Source organism: Lagenorhynchus albirostris, chromosome 12 (assembly GCF_949774975.1).
Source record: "Lagenorhynchus albirostris chromosome 12, mLagAlb1.1, whole genome shotgun sequence".
Lineage (NCBI taxonomy): Eukaryota > Metazoa > Chordata > Mammalia > Artiodactyla > Delphinidae > Lagenorhynchus > Lagenorhynchus albirostris.
The window spans coordinates 6,166,052-6,190,971 of NC_083106.1; the positions used below are offsets into that span (position 1 = coordinate 6,166,052).

Sequence of the window (24,920 nt, forward strand, 5' to 3'; positions counted from 1 at the left end):
CGGAAAAGGAAAACTACATCAATTTCTTGTATATCGTGGAATAATGGCCAGTTGGATGAGAGGTGGTCATTGGTTGGCAGACAACTCCCGTAGATGTTTTATTAATCCTGGGGTATCTCCAAGTCAGAGGTCCTGGAGAGAGAGTCCATGGTACTGAGCTCTCAGTCCCTGGTGGGACAACAGCTCTGCTTGACGGCACAAGACCAAGCCCAGCTGGGTGAATACCCACTTGTTTTGTCCACACTAAACGACTTATGTCACTGCCTTACTTGTTGAATTAATGACTTGTTATAAGGAAAACACAAATGTACTGTTTCCTCTTTGCCAAGCAATATTCTGGTTATTGAGGAAACAAAGATAAATAAGGCATTGTTTTTGCCCTGAAGAAGCTTAAAACAATGTTTGAAAACTCTGCTGTCTTCCCGTGAAAATCTCTACCTCCCAAAGCTGAGGGGTCGTTCATACACCAAGAGAACTAAATATTATTTTGGGCTTTGGAGTGGCTAGACAACTAAACTTTATCTAATTTATTGCCCATGGGACATGTTATTAATGTGGCTTTGAACTGAACTAACATGATGGTGCACTTGCACCATCTGGCAAAGGGACTGCTTCCAAAATCAACAACGTTTTCTACAAGTGAGTCAAAGAATTAAGCAGTTAATGGTCTCTGAACCATGGATGGAGTCTCAGGGAAATATGTTCTATAAATATCACTATAAGTACTGAAATCTGTTTGGGACCTTCCTACTCCCCTTTGCAGCTCTACTCTGAGCATTAGGAAAATCTGGATTTGAAAGGAAAACCTCAGTTTTTTTATTTTTTCCATATTTGTCCAATTTTAGCAGCCCCTGAGATTTTGCTCAGGTTCTTCATGTGTTTCCTGGCATCTGAGCATATAGTGATAATTTTTGTATCAACTTTTAGTTCACAGAAAGCCTGGAAAGTTACCAGAATAACTGTCACATTTGTCGATTCTGCTTATTCCACCTTCTTTATACATTTTCCAAATAAGATTGTGTGAGTGGAGCAGCCAAAAAGGATTCTGAGGTTTTATCTTTATACAAGATAAGGACCCACCTCTTTAGTTTTCAAAACTCATAAATGATGATAGTGATACTGACAATTATATATTGAGTTGTGACTGGATTGGGTCTGCACTCCGTATATGTCCTTTCATCTCAGAGCAATCATCAAAGTTGGTAATATTATTGCTAATGACATATGTAGAAACTGAAGCTTATGCAGGGAAAGTAATTTGCCAAAAATCATGCAGCTAATAAATTACATCTATTTGACTTTGAATTCCATGTTCCTTCTCTGCAGTCTTCTTGCTCCCCGAGGAACACTTCAGGTGTTGTGTGTATGCGTCTGTAGCTGTTTATATTTGTTCATTCATTCATTCTTATTTCCTCTCAGTCATTTACCTTTTCAATTCATAGATGAATTTTCTACATCTACTAGGTTCAAAGTGCTGTGTGAGGCATTCTGGTAAATAAAAGTAGAAGTGTAACCCAGTCGCTGCTCTTAAGGAATTCTAAATTAAGTTGGAGGATCAGACACACACACACACACACACACACGATGTCCAAGCTCTGATCACTGCAGTGGAAGAGCATAGCAGGCAAAGATTACCGGGATTCAGATGAGAGAGAAAGACATTATTTTTATCTGGGAGTATCACATGAAGCACGTACGTTATGACTGTGGAGAGAGGAATTTTAGCTGACTGATTTTTTGAACCTTTTGAAAAGAGCACAATATGGATGAAAATCTCAGGATATGTTAGGATGCTAATTCTCAATTGTTTCTCCTTGTTGCAAAGCACATGTCCTCACATGCCCACATTTGAGTGTACTCAGATCTTGATGTTGGTTTGTTTGATATGACTTAGGCTAAAGGCTTTGTACAGTCTCTAGAGTGCTGGCTGAGCACTGAGGTGATGATAAATGGTGGTAGAACGTCTGTTAGTCCAATTAGAATGGAAAAAAGTGTATTGTCAGCGATTACTGCTTAATGAACAACCACAAGATCTCAGTGCCATACATTAATAACCGTCTCTTTCCCGTGCATCTTCAGGTCATCTGGGGGTCTGCAGCCCCAGCCTGCATTTAGCTGGAAGACTGCTCAAGCTATAGATGGGGTTGCACTTGATCCTCTCCATGGCTTGGGCTCAGGTCTGTGCCATGTGTGCAGTTCTGGGGCCCAGGCTGAAGAGGTGGAAACTTCCAGGGATTCTTTTTTGATAGCCAGGGCAGTGGTGAAAATATACTCTAAAACCCTGGTTCAATCACATCTGCAACTGTCCTATTAGCCAAAGCTGATCACATGGCTTAGCCCAAAATCAAGGGCAGGATGAAGGGAGATGAGAGTGAATATTTTTTGAAGAATAATATAATCTACATATATAATGGAGAGGAAAAGACAGTTGGTCTAGAAAGGAGAAGAATCTGAACACACTTGAAGAAGATAGTAAGATGTTAGACTATATTTAACCAGTAATAGTGAGACACTTTAAAAAGACTATGTAGAAAACACCAGAAATTCTTGTACAAAAGGTTTGCGGGGCAAGACAAGAGGTAAGGAAGTAATTACAAAGCTCTTGTAATGATGGAGGCCTAAAATGGGGAGGTGACAATTGGGATGTAAAGGAGCTGAAGATGTGAAGGGAATTTCTGAGTCAGAATTAGTTACTCTTGACACCTTGCTGGATGTAACAGTAGGGAGGAAGGTTCAAAGGTGGTGAAGCCCTCTTTAGAAAACATAGGAGAATGATTGGAGTTTTAGGTGGGAGGGGAAGCCTTGACACTTGGATAACATGAGGGATGGTGGTGCCTTGACAGAAATAGGAAGTCAGGTAGGGGCGGACTGAGGGGACAGAGATTGACACAGAGTGACCACTGCTGAGTAGGAGCAGTCCTGGGGAGATCTGGGAAGCTGCGGGGACAGGCGGCAGGAAGAGGAAGTATGTTGACATGACCGAGACCCGAGACACGGGACCAGAAGAGATCAGAGTGGGATTTGGGACCGGAGGCCATGCTGGTGACCTTCCTGAGTGGGCAAGGCTGACACCAAGCAGTGGTGTGTGGGCAGGGAGTGCTGATGAGTGTCAGGCACCATTCTTACAAGTATGATAGAGATAACACGGCACTTGAGGGGTTAGGATTGTTACCAGTGTTGTTGTGTTTTGCGTGTGTGTTATTTAAACTTCCTAAGATGAGGGAGAATGGCAATGGGGGGTGTTGTAGAGAGAGGAGGGTCCTCGCTCTGTGGGACGAGGGACAGACAGATGAACGACTGTGTCTACCCAGTAGATATTCTGAAACAGAGATTTAACTTAAGTTAGTATAGTTTCTGTCCAAGTAAATTATCTGATGTCTAACTTTCTTTTCTTTTTTTATGCTTTTATTTTATTTTATTTTAATTTTTATTGGAGTATAGTTGCTTTACAATATTGTGTTAGTTTCTACTAATTCTACTAAATTTTAAAGTCTCATGTTCATACACATTAATATATAGATACAAAACATTTTTGTAGGCGTCCACTGATTTTAATTGTGAGATTGGATGAAACAGTGAATGATCTGAGATGGCACTGGTACCCTGTCCTCTGGCTTCACTGGCCTGGTGGTGTGATTGCTAGTGATGTCTGAGTATACATGGAGCCTACTGTAAACAAGTGTATGGTAAATTCTAGAGAAAATTGCCTTGTAGTTGGTAATAACCAACTCTGTGCTTTTTAAAACAGAAATGAGTGCTAGCATTTAAATTTGAAAATTATAAGGACATATTTCCAGGAAGTCAGTTTTAAAAGCATACTGCTTGTCAGTATGGTTATATATGCAGTGTGATACATGTTTCTTTCCCGTTAGATTTCATGTCCCTTTGAATATTACTTCAGTTTTCGTCTGTTGTCGTGTTCCATTTATCCCCACATTTCAGTTTCTGGCCCCAGTTCAATATTAACACACACATGTGTAGGTGTTGGCCCCTGCTGCAGGGTGAGTGTGCCTGTCCTGATCAGTCAATCACACGTGTCACTTTTCTTTAAGTTCCATGACTGCATACAGACATTGGACATAAACCAATGTCTTTTACACACTCTAGAACTGATGACAAATTCAGCTCCTCCTGGTGTTTTAATGTCTGCCCTTTCTTGTTGTGTTTTTGTTTCACTCTCCCACAGAGCTGTGACCTGGATCAGCAGAGCATCGTTCACATTGTGCTGAGACCCCAGAGAAAAGTCCCAGAAAGGAGCACAGCTGGAGGGGACAGCCCGCAGAACACTGCGGGGGGCTCTGAGAGGGAGCCTGAGAGCCTAACTCGTGTGGACCTCAGCAGCTCCGTCCTCCCAGCCGACTCAGTGGGTCTGGCTATTATTCTGAAGGATGACAACGAGAATGGTGGCCCACCAGCTGGAAGGCCAGGTAATTGACTGACTGTGGCTAGTAAAGCATTTTGTGCAGTAAAATCTCCACGAAGAATGGCCTCACTATGGTGTATTTAGTTCATGACAAGTTCTAAATCACCAGAGGGAGACATGACTAGAAAGAGAGTACGTGGATGTAAAATTTGAGGTGACACATTTAATAAGTACAACGAAACAGAGCTATCATATTAAGAATGAACATAAGGGATGGGGAAGGTGTCAGGACCATAGTGATAGTATCTTGGGTTTACTTTTGGAGGAACTAGGGGTGGTGGGGACATGTGATACATTGTGCTAGGCTCAAAATATATGATTAAGGTACCTATATGTCCCTCTCAACTTTTGCCTTTGTTTTCTTCTATTTCTTATTTTCTTAAAATACATTTTGGTTGATTATGTTTCTGATGATATAGAGAAATGTTAAAAAAGGAGAAAGAGAACTTCAGAGGTAATTTTAGTCATTCACAGGTTCTAAGAACAAATGACAATGTCAGTAATATCCTTTGTGTGAAAGAATTCTTCCTTCTTTATGCTACAGCCCATTTCAAAAGTTTGTTTTGGCATGAATGACAATCCCTTTGTTATTCTGACAATATTAGTATGTTTCCTTTAGTCTTTTATTCTCCAGTCTAAATAGTCAGAGGTACAACAGGATTATTTTTGACTGTGTGTGACAGAAAACACAAAGTAATAACAATGACTCGGCAAGGTAGAAGTTTATTTCTCTCCCACGTGCAATAGGTGAAGACGTAAGCATCCCTGGGCTGGTATGGCTTTCACAGTGTCAGAGAATTTTGGAACCACCAAGATGGAGGCTTCTTGCTAAAATTACTAAATAAAATTTAATTAATATTTTTAAAATCATAGATGAAATTGAAAAAGAAAAAGGAAATTTTCCAGGGGTAAGTGAAGAAGTAGAAACAACACAGCTGTCTTTAAATAAAGGAATGAATAAACCAAGAATTTAAGTGCATGGTGCTCTGGTGGCCCTCAGGTGGTTGTGGAAGGAATGAAGGCTTCATGTCCTTTACATGGACTGGGCATCTAGGAGACTGAAAAAATAACTGAGAAATGGGGAAAATGAGATAAACCTAAACCTCTCAATACCTATGTTGTCCACAAGGAGGAATTAATATAAATATCAGACCCAGGCTTTGGCACATCTGATGTCTCAAGCAGAATGTACGTAAAAGCATTCCAGAGAACACTTGGGGGTCATGGCCTCCAGAGATGAACAAGCCCTACTGAAGGGGTCCTCATGATACCCATTATAAGTCAAAAAAGGGATATTCTACCTTGAGTGGAGAAGAGCATACACCATAAACTAGAAGATTGGTTTCCCCCAAAACGTGAGAAAATAAAATGACAGTTTGAAACAGAATACAAAACAAAAATGTTTTATGTTAATTAGAACATAAAATAAAAAATTGAAATCAAAACAGAAAACAGACATAATAGAAAAGATAGCTATTGAATAGAGCATAAATTTAACTATTAGAATGAAAAAAAATCCTCAACAGATTGGTTAAAAGAGCAATTTGTCAATGCCAAAGAGACAGTTAATGAATTGGAAGATATATATGAGGAAATAGCCCATAATGTGACACAGGTTAAAATGTAAAAATGTGGTTTTAGAGACTAGGATTTGGAATTAGGTGACCTAACTTATATCTGATAGGAAATCTTTAGAGCAGGAGTCCCCAACCCGTGGGCTGTGGACCGGTACCGGTCATGGCCTGTTAGGAGCCCGGGCCGCACAGCAGGAGGTGAGCGGTGGGCAAGCGAGCGAAGCTTCATCTGCTGCTCCCCGTCGCTCCCCGTCACTCGCATTACCGCCTGAACCACCCCCCACTCCCTGTCCGTGGAACCACCCCCCTGTCCCTGTCCATCTGAACCACCCCCCTGTCCCTGTCCATGGAAAAATTGTCTTCCATGAAACCGGTCCCTGGTGCCAAAAAGGTTGGTGGCTGTTGCTTTAGAGCAAAATTAAATCCTTATGTGCATTATCTGAACATTAATAATAATATAAGCAGAATAATTATCATTTATAGGTATTCACATATTTTAATGTTTCCTAATGTATGTGATTCTACTATCTTGTCACTGGTATTTATCTGAAGATTTAAAAAGTAGAATCTTATTATTTTATTTTATTATAAAATTGCCTTCAGTCTTCTTGAGAGTTTTATTTTATGATTATCAGTTTGGAATTATTGGCACCTTCCATTGTTTCTCTTGCTAGATCATAATACTTCTACTGAAGAAAATATTCTCTTCCTACAGTGATTGAGATACCGGTACACTCTTAGAAAATTCTGCTAAATGTCTAATATTCTACTTAGATTTTAAGTGAAATATGTAATTGTTTCAACCCAAACAATAGATTAAAGAAACTCTCATAAATGTACATAGGACAGTAGCACTGTAGCAAGAGCTTGCAGGCTACTGTATGCTTTGTTATTGGACTGCTTAACCTTAACTTTCCATACAGACCTCATGTAGTCTGACCTCTAATCACCCTGTTTCTCATTTACCCACTGACCAGTGGTGGCCTGTTAGCTGCATGTGTTTTGCCGACTGGGGACTGGGCTTGGCAACACTTGCTGGCATGCCAGGTGGCCAGCATCCTATTGTGCTTCTCCTTCCATCACCCCAGATCAGGAGTGAGCTCTCCTATTACCTTTCCTGTGCTGAAAGGGTGGTGTAAGTTATGTTGCATCTGGAAAGAATCAGGCAAAAAAATATGGGTTATTCCAGGTCAACTTTAGGACTTTATTCTGCATTGAACTGAAACTCTGAACTGCAAGGAGTAATCCCTTAATATTCTGAAGTGGAAAGAATCATCTCCTTTTCAGAACTTTCATACCTCTTATTATTTTCTATTTTGTACTCTAGTTCCTTCTGTATATACTTTATCTCTTTGAGGACAGGATATTTGTTCAATTTACTGTAGTTTCCCACAAAATCTCTAAGAAAAAATGGTGATCAGTGTTTCCTAAATTATGTAAAACTGTAAATGTAATAAGCCATTCATCAGAATTTTCTGTGTATTTAACTTTTAGAACTAATGACTTGTTCAACATTATACAGAGAAAAATGAAACTTCACCTCTTAAAATATCTTGTTAATTTTACTGCTTGAATGAATGGAATACCTTGAATGGGATTATTTGAAATGACTGTGGGCAAACGACGTGCTTATACAATTATTTTTTTTAATAAAAATGACAGGTTAGAGTTCCTAGAGCAGTGACTCACAAACTCTAGTGGGAATGTTTGTTCAATGCTTATTCCAGGGCCAGAAAGTCTGATTCCGTTAGCTGAGGACAGAGATTCAGAAATCATGGTGCTGAGTACACTCCAAGAAATGCTGCCCTATAGCAAATGTTTTCCCACCTTTCGACTGTGAGACCTACCTAGAGTCTTTAACCAGGTGGTAGGAATGTTGAGAAAGACAGGTGGACAAACCAAGTCAGTCCATAGTAGCAAGAGCAGGCTCATAATTACCAGTTTTATATACAAAGCATCTACAGTGCATTTCATTTGGGGAAAAAAAAGAAAAAAGGTCCTGGTTGAAAAATGTTTGAAAACTTCTGCCCTTAAGAAAGAAATTTAAGAGAAATAAACCCAAATTTCAGCATGTTTCCAGGGTGTTTGAATTAGACAAGGAAGAATTTAGGTGCTTGCCAAACGTGAGAGGGCTCTAAAAGGTGGAGAGCTGGGCTGTAGGCACAAAAGTAGATGCAACAAATAAGAACTGCAACTTGAGAGCATGTCTTTCAGGTATTTATAGGTGCAAAAGATAATTGGTCAATGTAAGAGGCATTGTCATGATCTACATTAATAGTTTATACTATTTATATTTAGAAGCTAGGACATGTTAGATTATGATTTTTAAGAGGAAGTCAAAGAACTGAAATGAGTCATTTAAGAATTCCTTAAAGCAGTGGTTCTCAAGGTTCAGTACTCATTGGTGTCACCTGAGGGCTGGGTCCAGCTCAGTCTTCCTGGAGTGGTGACTGAGAATCTGCATTTCTAACAAGTTCCCAGGTCTTGCTGAAAGTATGGTTCCAGGAGCCATGCTTTGAGTAACACTGTCCTACACAGTAAGAATTTGTATTGTTTTAAAATATTGTTATTGTATATTATTTTATAAACATTTGAATAAGAACATCGAGTAAGCTATTCCTGGACTCCAAGGAACACATGCATGAACTAAGTTCACATATTATGTTTGTGTTTCCTTAAAGAAATACCATTCATCCCCTCCTGATAATCAGATGAAAGAAGCTATTGGATCTAGGAAAAAATAGGAATATTCTCCAATATTTGTCATGCAGTTAGCTAACTACTTAAACAAATAATTAGAGAATCCCTACTCTGTGCCAGGCACGATTCTAGGTGCTGGGATGTAGCAGGAAATAGTAACAGCAAAATTACCAACCCAACTGGACCTCATTCTAGTTGGGAAGAAGATAATAAACAAGCAAACAAACAAAAAGCCAAATAGCTAGTAAGTATATGTTCTCTGGTGAAAAAAAATAGCATAGTAAAGGGAACACAGAGTGTTGGAAAGGGTGCTCTTTTGTATAAGGTGGTCAGAGGCCTCTCTCATGAAGTGACAACTGAGGAGAGCATTTCAGGGAGCATCCATTCAGGAATCTTAGGTAGAGGGGACAGCGAGTGTATGGACCCAAGGCAGGACGTGCTTGGAAAGCAAGGAGGACAGCGTGGCTGGGGCAGAGGAAGTGAAACAGTAGGAGACAGGAAGTCAGAAAGGAAGACAGTAATACATGATCACAGTTGAAAGTGAAGACAATCTAATAAGAAAGTTTTACTCCTGTCAACTAATGTTGAAGCTGAAATTCTGAGGATGACATGCTACAGGGCTGAAAGGAATGGTAATTAGTATTCCTCTCCTTCTTCCTCTCCCTCTCCCTCAACAGAATCCATACCAACCTCCTCATAATCCTTCTCCAGGGCAGCCATGTCCTCACAGGCCTCAGAAAACTGTAGGCTGTGTAGGGTCTTGTAGGCCCTAGATTTTACCCTGGTGAGAAGGGAGCCACTGGAGGAGTTTTGAGAGATGGAGTGACATGATGTGACTTAGGGAATGTTCACCTTGGCTGCTTGTGAATAAACTCAGGATGCCAGGGTAGAAGCAACAGGATCAGTGTTTTAAATCATCAAAATACCGTAACACCCGTGACATCAGGAACTGGTGGTAATGATAGTCAACATCTGTGAATGCTTATCCTGAGCCCGGCACTGCCCTAAGCCCTGCTTCCATGAAATGTCTTGTTTAATTCTTCAGAAACCCCATCAGGTAGAATATATTAATGTCCTCCTAATAGATAGAAAGTAGTATCAGATCATTTGAGGAACAAATCCAAAGGAAGACTCTATTAAGGACTGTCTTACTCCGAACCTTGTGTTCAACATATCCACTAGTCTGTATTCATTTAAATATAATATCAGAAGGAATGAATGAGTTTTTGCTTTTCTTCTAGATAGTTTGGTTATAAAGGTTGAAGAATCATGTTAATTGTTAATTTTAGCCAAGTAGTCAAATTTTAAAACTCAACTTTTATATCACAAGATGTACTATTTTTTCATAATTTTGGGGTCTTTAAAAAGAAAACTTTCATTAATTTTATCCAGTTCTTTCTAAGTCTCATTGCCCCGGTCTACTAACAATGCATTTCATTAGTTTTGAAGAACATTTTCCTCTACAATAATTAGACATCTTTTTACTAAATGCAAGAGACTGCTTTCGATGAAGCATTACACGCTGGAATGAATTTTTGTGTGTTTGTTTTGGCTGCCCCACGCCGCATGTGGGATCTTAGTTCCTGACCAGGGATCAAACCCGTGCCCCCTGCAGTGGAAGCTTGGAGTTTAACCACTGGACCACCAGGGAAGTCCCTGGAATGAATTATTGAAATAGAACTTGAAAATGTAAAATAGAAAAAATTAAAAATAGACAAAGGTTTAAAAAAATTAAGAATAAATTACCTCTGCCACTCCTTGTCAACATTATACTGAAAGTCTTAGCTAATGCAGTAAATCAATAAAAAGAAACAAAAGGCATACAGATTGGGAGGAATCATAAAACTGACTTTGCTCATAGGTGATGTGATTGTCAATGCAGAAAATCTAAAGGATTTGACAAAAAAAGCTTTTGGATCTAATAAGTGATTATGTCAAGATTGCAGGATACAAGGTTAATATAAAAGAGTCAGTTGCTATCCTGTATACCATCAATGAAAAAATATAATTAGAAATTAAAAAACACAGTACCATTTACATTAGCACCCCCTAAAATGAAATACTTAGATATAAACCTAACAAAATATGTACAGGTTCTGTATGAGGAAAATCACACAACTTTGCTGAAAGAAATCAAAGAACTAAGTAAATGGAGTGACATTCCATGTTCATGGATAAGAAGACTCAACATTGTCAAGACATCACCTTCCCAACTTGACATACACAGTTACAGTCAAAATCTTAGCAAGTTATTCTGTGGATATCAGCAAACTTATTCTGAAGTTTAAATGGAGAGGCAAAAGACCCAGTATAGCCAACACAGTATTGAAGGAGAAGAAAAAAGTCAGAAGCTTGATGCTCTCTGAAGTTAGGAGTTCCTATAAAGCTACAACAATTAACAGAGTGTAGTAGTGGTGAAAGAATACACGAAGAGTTCTACAGAACAGAGAGCCCAGAAGTAGACCCACATAAACATGGTCAGCTGATCTTTGACAAGGAGAAAAGGCAATATGATGGAGAACAAATAGTCTTTTCAACAAATGTGCTGGAAAAACTGGACATCCACATGCAAAAAAAAAAAAAAAAAAAACTACACAAAGATTTTACACTTGTCACTCACAAAAGATGACTCAAAATGGATCAGAGACCTAAAGGTAAAACATGAAACTAAAACAACTGGAAGATAACATAGGAGAAAATTTAGATGATCTTGAATGTGGTAATGACTTTTTAGATACAACACCAAAGGCATGATCCATGAAATAAATAAATGATAAGCTGGACTTCATTAAACTTAAAATTGTCTGCTCTGTGAAAGACAACGGCAAAAGAATGAAAAGACAAGCCACAGATGGGGAGAAAATATTTGCAAAAAAGACATATTTAATAAAGGACTGTTATTCAAAATATACAAAATCTCTTAAAACTCAACAATAATAAAATGAACAACCTGTAAAAAATTGACAGAAGACCTGAGTAGACACCTCATCAAAGAAGATATACAGATGGCAAATAACCATATGAAAAGATGCTCAATATCATGTCATTAGGGAATTGCAAATTAAAAAAACAATGAGATACCATTACATACCTGTTAGAATGATTAAAATCCAAAACGCCGACAACACCAAACACTGGCTGGAATGTGGAGCAACATCAACTCTCATTCCTGCTGGTGGGAATGTAAAATGGTACAACCACTTTGGAAGACGGTTTGACAGTTTCTCACTAAACTAAACACACCATACAATCCAGTGATTGTGCTCCTTGGTGTTTACTCCAATGAGTTGAAAACATATGTCCACACAATGATCTGCACCCAGATGTTTATAGCAGCTTTATTCATAATTGCCAAAATTTGGTAGCAATCAAGACGTTCTTAAATAGGTAAATAGATAAACTGTGATATATCCAGACAATATTACTTAGTGCTAAAAAGAAATAAGCTATCAAGCCATGAAAAGACATGGAGGAAACTTAGATGCATATTACTAAGTGAAATCAAGTTGAGAAGCCTAATACTGTATGATTCCAACTATATGACGTTCTGGAAAAGAGAAAACTATGGAGACAGTAAAAACATCAGAAGTTGCGGGGGGGTTGTGTGGGAAGGGATGAATAGTCAGCGTACAGAGGATTTTTAGGACAGAGTAACTATTCTGTATGATAAAATGGTAGATACCATGTCATTATAAAACCCATAGAATATAAAATACTAAGAGTGAACCCTAAAGCAAATGGTGGACTTTGAGTCATAATGATGTATCAATGTAGGTTAATTAGTTGTAACAAGTGCACTACTCTGGTGAGGGATGTTGATAGTGGGGCAAGCTGGCGTGTGTTGGGGAAGGGGGTATATGGAAACTCTCTGTACTTTTTGATCAGTTTTGCTGTGAACCTAAAATTGCTCTAAGAGATAAAGTCTATTAAAAATAAATTAAATTACTTTTAAGACTTGAGCCCTGGATACATACTGTAGATATATCATGATTACTAGAGAGTATGTTCTTATCAGCAATTTTTTTGCCAGTGGTTGAATGTATTACAAGATGAAAGTTATTCTGGGATTATGAATGAGTTAGCACCTGCCAAATACAGATCAGTAATGGAAGCCTCCTAATGGAATAAAGCGATAAACTTCAGACTTAATTCTCATTTTATCCAAAAATCAAATCTCAAGTACTTGAAAATGTGTATTATACATACTAATGACTTTAAGCCAGAGGGTGTGAATTTCCTGGTGCATTGGACAGCTTTAAACCTTCCCTGAAACAACAAAATTTTGGCAGTCATACTAGAGCAACTTAAAGTTGCTATCACATCAAATTATTAAAAATACCTTATGATTCTGCAAGTACTTGATATTTTCTCCAACAAAGAAAATTTTACTATAATATACTCTTTCAACATTATAAGTGAAAACACAGAAAATGATCTTTCAGTGTAGTGGGAATTTTGCCAACCTGACATATTTTTGGGTGGGTTTTTTAGGTAAGGAAAATAGTCCTATATTCCTTTCCAAGAAGTATGAGCACCATTCCAAAAGCAGAATGAGTTTCTTTTTCCTCTTTATTGTACTTTATATATACAGTTGGCCCTCCGTATCCCCGGGTTCCATATCCATGGATTCAACCAACTGGGGATGAAAAATATTTAGAAATAAAAAATTCCAGAAAGTTCCAAAAAGCAAAACTTGAATATGCCAATCACCTGGCAACTATTTACATAACATTTACATTGTATTTACAACTATTTACATAGCATTTACATTGTATTAGTTATTATAAGTAATTTGGATATGATTTAAAGTACAGAGAGGATAAGTGTAGGTTATATGCAAATACTACACCATTTTATATAAGGGACTTGAGCATCCACGGGTTTTGGTGTCTGAGGGGGTTCCTGGAACAAATGCCTCATGGATACCGAGGGATGACTTAGTTCAGTGTAATTAATTACTTGTCACATTTTTGCTTTCTACTTTGAAGGTACGCTTGTCAGATTCAAGTAAGTCTCATATACTTCATACCTTCATTGCCTGGAACGTGGATGGTACTGGATATATTGTCATACTGCCAAAAAGTTTTATTCAACATGTAAGATGACTCTTACAGCTCTTCAATTTTTGCTCATCGCATATGGCAGGGGAAAATGGTGAATAACTGCATGTGGGTAGCATGGTGTGATGTGCCATGGGGTATCCAGAGTGCAAGTAACAGTTCTAAGCCTGAGGAAGTCAAAACGCGTTAAGGGGGAGGTTAGAGATCATCAAGCACTCCACACACAACAGTGTAGGTGTCAACCAGATAGTTCCCTCATTTGCTGTTTTCAGCCATCTTCTGAGTACTACTTTTGTTAGTACCATCATCATCATCATTGTGGCAAAGAACACATAATGTGAAATTTACCATCTTAACCATTTCTAAGCGTACAGTTCAGTAGTGTTAAGGATATTCACATTGTTGTGCAACCAATCTCAAAACATGTCCATTTTGCAAAACTGAAACTGTACCCATTAAACAACTCCCTGTTTCCCCATCCCTGCAGCCCCTGGCAACCACCATGCTACTTTCTATCTCTGTGAATGTGACTACTCCAGATGCCTTACAGAAGTGGAATCATACTCTGTTGTCTTTTTGTGACTGGCTTATTTCACTTAGCATGATGATCCACCTGTTTTTAGCATGTGTCAGAACTGCAAAGAACTTCTTATGTGTAATAAACTGGCAACAGGAGATCCAAGGGTTAATGAGAAGAGCAAGATCCTCAGGTAGCTCACATCTTAGAATATGTATGTATATAAATTAAAATGAAGTGAGTTCTGAAAAAGAGGTAAATCAAAGTAATATGGGGACGTTGAGGAGGGAGAGGCTAAGACAGGCATCCTAGGCGGGCTTTGAAAGACAAGAAGAATTTGTCAGTGGTGGGGGGCTTTGGAGGATGGGGGAAGAGGTTAGTTACACTCAGAGAGGGGGATGAGCTTGTGTAGTTTTCAGACAGTGACAGCCATAGCTGGGTTCTATTATGGCTTCAGAGGATTGATGGTATCAGAAAGGTGTCTGGGGCTGGGGGGTGGCGGAGTGGTGATTCCTGTTGTGGAGAACTCTGAGAGCCAACACTTTCAGTGACTAAAGACGGACTTGATAACTTTCAGTCACATCTTTCTTTCTCTGCTGGTGTTTAAGAAAGCGTTCCACACATGATGAATTTTTTTTTTTTAATACATAAGAGATATGCAGTCAAGTAAAGCTAGAAGGAGTGCCAGTGTGTCCTTTTCTGGGTGTCAGAAAATACAGAGAGGAAACTCCAGCCGCTGCACGGGTGAGAGGTTGACCTCAGCGAGGACTCCATGCCGGCTGGGTGGGGTGAGCTCACTGCCCAAAACGGGGAAGACAGACTGAGGCCGGCCTTCTTTCTCTGCACCTCCTTCATGCCTGTCTCAGCGCACGTGACTCTGCTGGACGTGTTCTTGGTTGTTGTTGTCTCTTTAGAACCTAAGCAGTTACAAATGAGCTGTAGGGGAGAGTGGTGGGAAATGACGCTGTTAAAGTTTTTAAGGTTCAGTGTGGTCCTGACTTGCTAGGGGCCTCGGGGTGTTTCAATTTTTCTGAAGTCCCCTCTGCGGAGCAATAGTGTGATAAACAGGGGAGAGGAGAAGTTGCCCCTAGACTAAATGAGGTCTGACCTGACCGTGTGCTCCTTTCATGCAGGCCTCTAGGGCTGTGCGGTGCGCGCCTCTCCCTCTCCTGGGGGCCTCCAGTGCTCCATAAGGTAGAGCCTTTACATTTTTGCTTTTGGAGCCTAGAGGACTTTCGGAGGATGTTGGACAAGTGCTAAGATGGTAAGATTTGCACTTGACAAGAGAGTGGGAGCTGAGGCAGGATATTTTCAGCCGGTGAAGTCTGTCTTGGGACTCGTTGGAGAATTCTAATTATTGCAGAGTATGCCAGAAATGTAGGCCGGCGGCTGGATTCCATTTTTTTAAATGTGGTTAGAAGGAAGAGAAAGACAAAAATGACAAATTAAGTGGTAAACATTGACTGATTATAATAAACTCTTTTAAAACTTCCTAAATTTTGTGAAACATTTATTGAAGGTATTGTTTTGTATGACCTGGAGCTTCCAAAAATTTTACACCTAATTCAGTAATGTTTGTTCCACCTATGGGAATTAGTATAAAATGTCCTTTTAATAAAAGATATTGAAACTCTCATGACAAGTTAACAAACTATCAGGACGTTCTTTTTTTAATTCACTTTTTAGGTGATACCATAGAATCAAGCCCAAACTCCTACACCTTCTAAATCCATTGAACTATAATTAAATTTCCTAATGATACTCCTAAACCTCTGTAAGATCTTAAAAGTTCTTCCTCAATCCCCAAAGATTAAATTAAATTTACTACCTTTGGTGTTAGAGGTGTGATATTACGCTCTGATTCTTTGAAAGTTAGTGCTCTATCTTCTCTGTGTATGATAATTAAACTAACCAGAACACGCAGTCCATCAGTGGAGCTGTAATTTGCTTGGGAATCAAATGGCCAGTTGTTTGGCTAGTGGATTAAATGAAAATCCTTTGAGCCTGGAATATTTTTTATATCCTAAGTGTTTTCCACAGTAACTGTCTCTTGGTTGGCCCTTAATAAATATTTGCTGTTGCTGGAAAATACTATCGGCAAAGGTGATAGGCGTTTGTTTCTAGTCCTTGAGCCAATGCTCAAGTACCCCAGGGTGCGACGGGTCTGTGACACAGATACTAAGCTTAGTGGCAAAGAGCCTGGGCTCTGGAGCTGGGCTGACTGAGCCTCACCCTGGCTCTGCTTCTTACCAGCTCTGTGACCTTGGACAATTTACTTTTTGCTGCTCAGAGTGTGGCTTGTGGACCAGCAGTATCAGCATGCAGAGCCTGAGGCTCTATCCCAGACCTACTGAATCAGAAACTGCATTTTAATAAGGTCCTCAGGTGAATCATGCACAGTTCAAAAAGCACTGGTTTTCTTAACATGCTGGGCCTCAGTTTCCCCATTTATAATATAGAGATATTGAATTACCTACCTCATAGAGTTGACTCCAGCTACTTCACGACCAGAGCTTATACCAGCGCCTGGCATATACTGAATATTTAATAACTTTTAGCCATTTTTGTTACTCTTCCTTTTCCTAGCTCACATGATCAAAAGGCCTGATATTGGGCCTGGGCTCTAAAATCAATCTAAGTTTATAGATCCAGGGCTACCTGCATCTATTCATTAAAAAAAGCAGAAGGTAGATCCCCCATTCCACATTCCGGAGACTTCCTACTCATGAGACTACCTTCTTTCTGCTTATTCTGCTTTTGGAGTAGGGGTTTTATTTTATTTTATTCATTTATTTATTTGTTTGTAAGTGTTGTCACTTCCACCACATATTTAGGAGCAAATTTAGAACAGTGGGTATTCTAGGATAATGAGGAATGACATCAAGAACAAAACTTCCTGTGGCTATTCTCCTAAATTTCATGTTTTCATTGCCTTCCAGCCTTAAATCATGTATGGTATTGTTGGCTTTTCTTCCTCATATTCTGTTAGGCAATGCACTGCTCCTTTTAGAATATTCCATCAGAAAATGCAATTAATGTTTGGCTTTTGACATCTGTATTTGGTCATTGGGAACCACATGGACAGAAATGAAGTTTCAATAAGGCAAAAAAAAAAAAAAAGATGAAGTTGTTTTGAGCTTTTTCTACTGGAACTTGCTCAAAGAACCCTTTTTCTCCGTGCAGTATTTTGAAAGAGCAGATTACCTGAGGACTGATCACAGATGTGGACCACAGGGGACTTTATCAACCTGGCCCTGACAGCCAGTGATAGATGAGAGCAGTATAGAGACAAATTAGTGTTGAGCATAATGACTCAGACAGAGCTTAGGTTCTAAGTGAGCAATATGGCACACATGGATGCAGTTTTGATCAACTGGGCACGTGTTTCAGGCTAGAGTCATTGTGCGAAACAACACACTGGGCGCTGAATGCTGCCGATGTCTTTTTGATGTTTACATGAATGCAATATATGGATCCTGATATGGGTCTAAAAGTATTCATCCTTACATAACTGCAATAAAAAGAGGTGCATGCATTTTCATGATGTTCTGCTTTTTAAAGACAAGGCACTTTTCACTAACCTCCTGACAAAGCAAGGCAAACATTTTAACCTAGAGAGATGGCTTAGGCAGGTGTGGTTTGCCAGTCTGCACCGATTGCTGCCGTTTGCCATGCAATTCTTTTATTGTCACTAAGATAAAGACACAGCTTAGTGAGTGAGACTTCTGCCTGAGGAGTTATTTATAAAAGCTGCTTGTTGTGTGGATTTCTGATGCCAATATGAGCATTTTGATGATAAAGAGCCAGCAGAATTCTTTGATTGTAGCTGATGGCTGTGACACCACCTTTCTTTAAAAATCATTGAATCATGTGTTACTATTATTTTATTTTATTTAACAAGTAAATGCAACCTTGGGGAAAGATAGACCAAGAGTACTAGGAACTAGAATTGTTCCATGGGTAGTGAGGCAACATAATTCAAATTGACCGTATAGGATTTTCCTTCATGAAAATGAGAAAGATTATATCTATTACTAAGTATTTTATGCTTTAATTAATACTGCTGGCATAGCTGCCATACTTCAGGTGTGTCACCTTATTCTGATAAAGTAATGACCATAGCTTTAATTCCTTTGTTTAATGTAATCTCTTTGTGTCAATAAGAAACATTACATCTCAATAAAATGTTGCACGTCTTCAGTGATACTAATTTAGGGCTATTGTATGATTGCACATTTCTACCACTTGCTACTTATTACGGAGAAACATTAGAGCCTTTTGAAATTTTTCATTAACAGAACAATCCAGTATTTTTCAGACCTGCTCTTTTCCTGGCTTCTGTTTATAATTTTCATAGATATCTTTTTTCTTCTGGACTTCATGACAAATAATTTTTCTGTGTGAACAAATTTGCTCTTCTAACATAGTTAATCTAATAGATTTACCATATATAAATAGGACTATAAACAGCAGAGTGGCTCACGCAGGTGTACAAGCCCCAGTGGGAAGTAAATTTCAAGAGACGGGATTTCAAGTTTTCTAGGCTGTCCACAGTCCCTAACACAGTGCTTGCCATGCAGTAGATCAGGGGTCCCCAACCCCCAGGCCTCGGACCAGTACGAGTCCTCGGCCTGTTCGGAACCTGGCCGCAGAGCAGGAGGTGAGCGGCGGTAGAGCGAGCAAAGCTTCATCTGCTGCTCACCATCGCTGGCATTACTGCCTGAACCATCCCACCATCTCCCGCCCCCCCGTCCATGGAAAAACTGTCTTCCACGAAACCGGTCCCTGGTGCCAAAAAGGTTGGGGACCACTGCTAGATGCTTAATAAATGTGTTAAATGAATAAAAACAACATTTATTCGTCCATCATTTGACGGCTCTTTGAGACTGAGAAATGTAATTCATTTGGATACAAGATTCTAAATTGTGGGAGAAGTTTAGATTTTTGAAGCAAGGTCCAGTTCTTTTGTCAGAGACAAACAGGTATCTTAATCATTGCAATCAACATTACAAGGTACTCTGACTTCAAATTTTGTACACAAATAGTTAAACCTTATCCCCAACTCCACAGGCGAGCATTATGATGCACCTTCCTCAGTTTGTTTTGTTGCAGTGACATCATTTAGTGCCACCATCTTTGAATCACAATATCCTACACATGGCTCGTTTTTCCCATAAATTAAAATTCAATTTATGACAGTCCTAGAAAATAAAATAACAAGTTTCCTTCCTCTTCATACATTCTTATACTATTTACTATTATCTTTACTTTTGTGTAAATTTTTCAAAGTACCAGCTACAGAAAAACCGCTTCTAGCATTTAAGTGTGTGTATGTGTGTCTATGTGTCTGTGTGTGTGTAATGAAGAAATGTTAGGATGAGATTGCTGGATTAGATACAACAGTAGTCTTACAAGGCAATAAACCTTTCTCTTTGGAGTTATCTATTACCCTGGACAGGAAATATGACCCATGTGAATGGGACTCTGTTGGCCAGGTATGGAACTTGTTTTCTTGTGAGGTCTTTGTAGGCATTGGCTACAAGTGTAAAGCCAATTACCATCCCTTAACAACGTGCTGTCATGCCGTAGTGTGAGGAAGTGAGAATTCTTCTCAAATATGACTCTCCATGTGTATCCTTTGTTACACAATTAATTTGTTCAATTATATCCTGGTAAGATGAGAACAAATTTTTATTGAACCTATGCAAATAACTGTTGCCATGGAGAGTAAGGACGTTCAGTCAAAGTATTGTTTTATGAATTTTGAGGACCAGTGAAAATCAGATACTATTTATAAATGTTTCAGTTCAGTAAACAAAGTCATAGTCTGCTAAATTTAAGTTGAGATAAATGAAGAAAAAGATCTTAATATTCCAATTAAAAAAAAACCTTAAAAGCAACACAAGTAATATTCAAAACAACCATAAGTAAATTTCCCTCATCAGTTTAGTTATTCTCATGTAATTAACCCTTGTTTTGTTGGATCTTGGGTTAGTGGTTTTTTCATGAGTTCTGGAATTCCTGATTTATTCCACTGGTACAGTCTGAAAGCTGTCAAGCTGATGTCAACTCAGAGCCTGTAACTGAGAGTCTGTTTTTTGACTGTAGTTCAGAGCACCTGGCACAGTCCTTTCTCTGAGGCCTGAGACTGCCCTTCTGTGATGAATACACAAGCTAGGGCCTGTGGTTTATAGAGTGCTTTCAGGGGAGGCTCAGATGGAATCAGAAACCAGTTTCATAATAAGGAAAGGCTAGGTTGATTATGACAGTGACCAGTATCAGAATGAGGAGAGTAACATTTCCCTTTGTGATACAGACCATAACTGTTTCATAAGGGTTTGATCAATGTTTCCTTTGAGGGTATGACCATGTAATGGGAAGCAAGGGCTTTGAGCAATCTTCATGGCCCCCTATAAAGGGTTCAGTTAATGAAAGATTTATATGAATGACATTTTATCTATACAGACCAAACCTAGGGAAGGCTGAGAGTCTCTTCTAACTTGATAGCTCATTCCTTAGCTCTTCCAGTAATGTTGAGGCATTAAGAAAATATGAAGCCTACCACACAAATCCAGTAATTTCTAACCCCTCTCTCCAGGGGCCTTCTGGGAAACTCAAAGACATTTGTAAGTATAGTATATTCTGAAATTATTACTTTAATTATTAAAACTAAATTTCAGATCTGAATTTTAGTAGGCAAGATCAAAGGAATGATCAGAGGAGGTTTGATCATTGGTTATAATAAAGTCCTAGGCTCCTGAGAAACAATAGTTTGGTTATCTAGTTAATCAAAGTAACAATAAAATATTTTAAAATAATTGTATAAGGCAACATGATTAAAACAAACCTTAGTTCATTCACAAGTGAGGAAACTGAAAAATTATCTATCAAAGATAAAATCAACACAAAGCAGATATTATTCTGGTGGGATGTAGAATCTGCATTTCCTGGAAATTTACACAGATGGGACAAATAATATTTTCTGTGCTTTACTAAGTGTTCTAAGGTGAATTTATCAACTCAACAAAGAAGAAGTGTAATTCTGATATTACCGAGTCCAAGCTCACACTGTTCGCTGCACAACAGACCAATAAATCGAGAGACAAGTTGTTGGGGCAAAGGAATAGAGACTTTGTTCAGAAAGCTGGCTAACTGAGAAGGTAGTCACCATCCTAACTCAGGCAAGATGGTTCTTTTATACTAGAAGGGGAGGGATTAAGTCAAACATTTCCTGGTTCCTGTCGGCCTCCAGAGGGGATGTGTTAATTTCCTCCTGCCTGCAGTCATTCACAGGTGGGCCTAGTCAAGATGCTTTCTGTGAGCTAAACAAAGGTATTTTAACTTAATGCTCATCACCTGGGAGGCAGAGTTCCCAGAGATGGGCCATTGTGTATAATTTAAGCTTATAGGCAATATCCCTTTAGTGAGTAACTTGTAATAGAAGACAAAGTTTCTTCCCTATTACACTAATTTTGCATTAATATAATATTTAACAACATAGGTTTTACGAGCTTCTTTTTTCCCTCTTAAATTATCCTAGGAATAAATCCATCAAAGCTAGGTAAACTTTGCACTAATTTTAACACATTTTATAACTTCTTTTCATACTTGGGTATTATAAACAAAGGCAGGTCAAATTCACTTTGCTCCAGCTTTCTACAACTTGCTACATTCTCTTTTGTCTTTTATTGTATTCTTTCATATTCTGAAACAAACTGACATTTTCTTTTAGAGAAATAAACTACTCTCTTCTTCCTTTAGAAAGAGAAACTCACCCTACTTCCTTGGGTAAACAGCTATATTTTTCTGTTGCTGTTGCTTCTGATGTAGTCTCAACCACCCAAACTAATTATAACTTTTAACCAAAGTAACAACTTCTGTTCTACAGAGAAAACTGGGAGGTAGGTTATTGAGAACTGTCTGTTGCACACAATAATTTTAGCAGACTAGCAAAGCTCACAGATACACGTTACATAATTTTCTACAGGCGCAGTTTTTTGAATTAACAAAAATAAAACACTCCATTAACATAAACCAAAGATATAGGCATTCTATATCATATAAAATTAAAAAAAAACACAAGTATATAAACTTGAAATTATGCTTATTTATCAATGCTTTTGTATTCAACCTTAATAGAAATTGTCCATCTATCTAACGATTATTCATTAAAATAGACTGATTTAATATTAATCCAGATTTTTAAGTTATATAAGGATCTAAGAACTTATATTTTGGCTGACACACTACAAAACATAATTACTATAACACATTTGTCAGAATTATGACACAATCTAGTAAAATACAAATGTAGAAAAGTATATTTTTAATAAACTTAAGTATCATGTAATGTTAGATTAATTAATCAATACTCTCTTCATAGAAAATCAAACCTTAGCCTTCTATAAAATATAAAATCTTATCACATATTTGACACTGATATATCAGAGAAAAGATATACAGCTTTTTTTTTCTTAAATCCAAATTATTAAAACAATCCAAGTGTCCACAGACTCACCTTAATTGTGTGAATTTGAATTCTTCAAATATTCCTCACCTAGTACTTTCTATAAGAAGGATTTTTTTCGTAAATGTCTAGAACATTTGAAGTATTTAAATTTCAGTTTCTTTATTTTTTGTGAATATTGTAAATATTCCATTTATATAAGTGCTTATTTATTTCCAGAAACCAGTCAAACCAGAGCTTCTTTATTTCATGAGACACAATAATTTAATTTATTAATAACCTTTGGTGGTAGGAAAACATTACACACACAAGAGGCAGAGACCTTTCTGAATTACAGATATGTAGACACAGAGCCATAGAGAGGATTTATGGCTTCAATCCCACAACTTCAGTCACAGGTCAGAAGTAAACAAAGAAGCATGAAACTTACTAGTCCAGATTTCAGAGAGCTCTTTTCTTTCCCAGGAAGCTGAAAGTTTTTAATTGAGTTGAGGTCACAGATAGAAAAGTAAGCAAAAACGACCTGAACATTTGTTGTCTCTTAGTCAACAGAGAAGAGTTAAGTCCATCTTCATATCTCACGATATGAATGTGAAACCCATTTCCCATTCATTGTGACCACCAAGGGGAGCATAAACCAGCAGCAGAAACTAGAACATGAAATCAGCAGAGAGGAGAGGGGAAGACACACAGAAACAGGATTGATAGAGCTAAAATTCTTTTTTGGTCAGAATTCACTTTAAGAACCAAGAAAAGATGTGCCTCGGCTTGATAGCCCATGAGGCCTCTGGTAATGCAGTTTACCTGCCTCCTCCAGAACTGCGGAAGGTTGATTTTCAAATAGGTAAAATCACGACTGTTCTGCAAATATAAAAGGAACAGATGTCAAAGTTTTATTCAACTAATTATTTAATAGGGAAACAAGGAGCTGTGCAATTTGGTTCCAAAAATTTAGAGAGGGTAGATAGATAGATGATATATAGATAATCGATTGATATAAATGATAGGTACAGTTTAATAAAGAGAAGTTAGGATAAGATTGCTAAGCTAGATACAAAATTTGTTAAGTTCTTACTGGGCAATAGATAACATTTGGGCCCATCTGTTCCACTGGACAGACGTTCTTTGCATCTCTAATAGAAATAAAGTTAACTCCTGCCCCTACAAAGTTGTAAAATAGTCTAAATAATAGATCTCCTTAGCACTTAAGAAACAATAATAATCTCTTGGGCTTAATTCCAAGTTTCAGATTTTTTTTTTTTTAATATTGAGAGGATGCTGCTGAAGTAGTTCTATTTAACGTGTGAACTGTTACAGAGAATAGCATTTTTCTCCTGCCAACCATTGCCTTAAAGCCATTGGAGAGACTTTGTTTTTTACTCTCAATAGAATAACTAGTATTTTTCTAACACTTGATTTATGAAACTTGTACACTTACACCATCTTACTTGATTTTTACTAGAAACATAATTATTATCCTTTCTTTTACACAAAAACTGAGAGTGAAGACTAAATGTCTTGTCCAAGATCGCACAGCTAAAAGATGTTGAAGCTAAGACTTGAAACAAAGTCATCTGGTTCAAAATTCCATTCTCTTTGAATTAGATCAAAGTGTTCATGAGTAATTGCTTAGATTTGGCATGGTTTGTAAAATCAGTACTAATGGTATACACTCTGATGTAAGAACAGCCACCCCATTCCGAAGCCTTCAACAAATATCTCCATTTTTGTAAAATATCTGAGTAATAGTTTCCCAGCTTAAGGAATGTCTATTTTCCATAGCTTTTCCTTTGATGTGAATACATGTAGCAGTTGACAGGAAATACATAACAGCTGTAGGAAAACCACTTTTAATATATTTTAGTTAATGAAAAACTTTATGATTTGAATTTGTCAAGGAGTACATAATCTTTTCATTTTTTTTCAAACACATGTTTCTAAAACTTCTTTTCTGTCAAATTAATTCCAGATCATGAAAAAAACATGTTGTATAACTCCATGTCTGTAGTTTAACACAGTATAAGATTGCACGCGCCTAGCCCTGGACCATACCTGGCTCCTTAGAAATCACCTCCTTGGGAACAGCACCACAATGTGATCAGTGATCCATTTCAAACGGCCTCCCAAATTGGGAGGCCTCATATTCTCATATTGTAGAATATAAACCTCAATGGCCACT

At 38.1% G+C, this 24,920-nt stretch overlaps 1 protein-coding gene across 6 annotated transcripts in view; it reads left to right on the forward strand.

Annotated features, from left to right (window-relative positions):
• Window positions 1-24,920, forward strand: part of LOC132530597 (E3 ubiquitin-protein ligase parkin) — a 1,420,256-nt gene that overhangs the window by 445,023 nt on the left and 950,313 nt on the right. For all 6 annotated transcript variants that reach the window (XR_009543830.1, XR_009543829.1, XM_060167843.1 and 3 more), the window contains exon 3: window positions 4,187-4,427. Coding sequence is in view for 4 of the 6 variants with exons in the window: in XM_060167843.1 (XP_060023826.1) it covers window positions 4,187-4,427 (241 nt within the window). In the remaining 2 variants the exon portion in view is untranslated. The remainder of the gene's footprint in view (window positions 1-4,186; window positions 4,428-24,920) is intronic.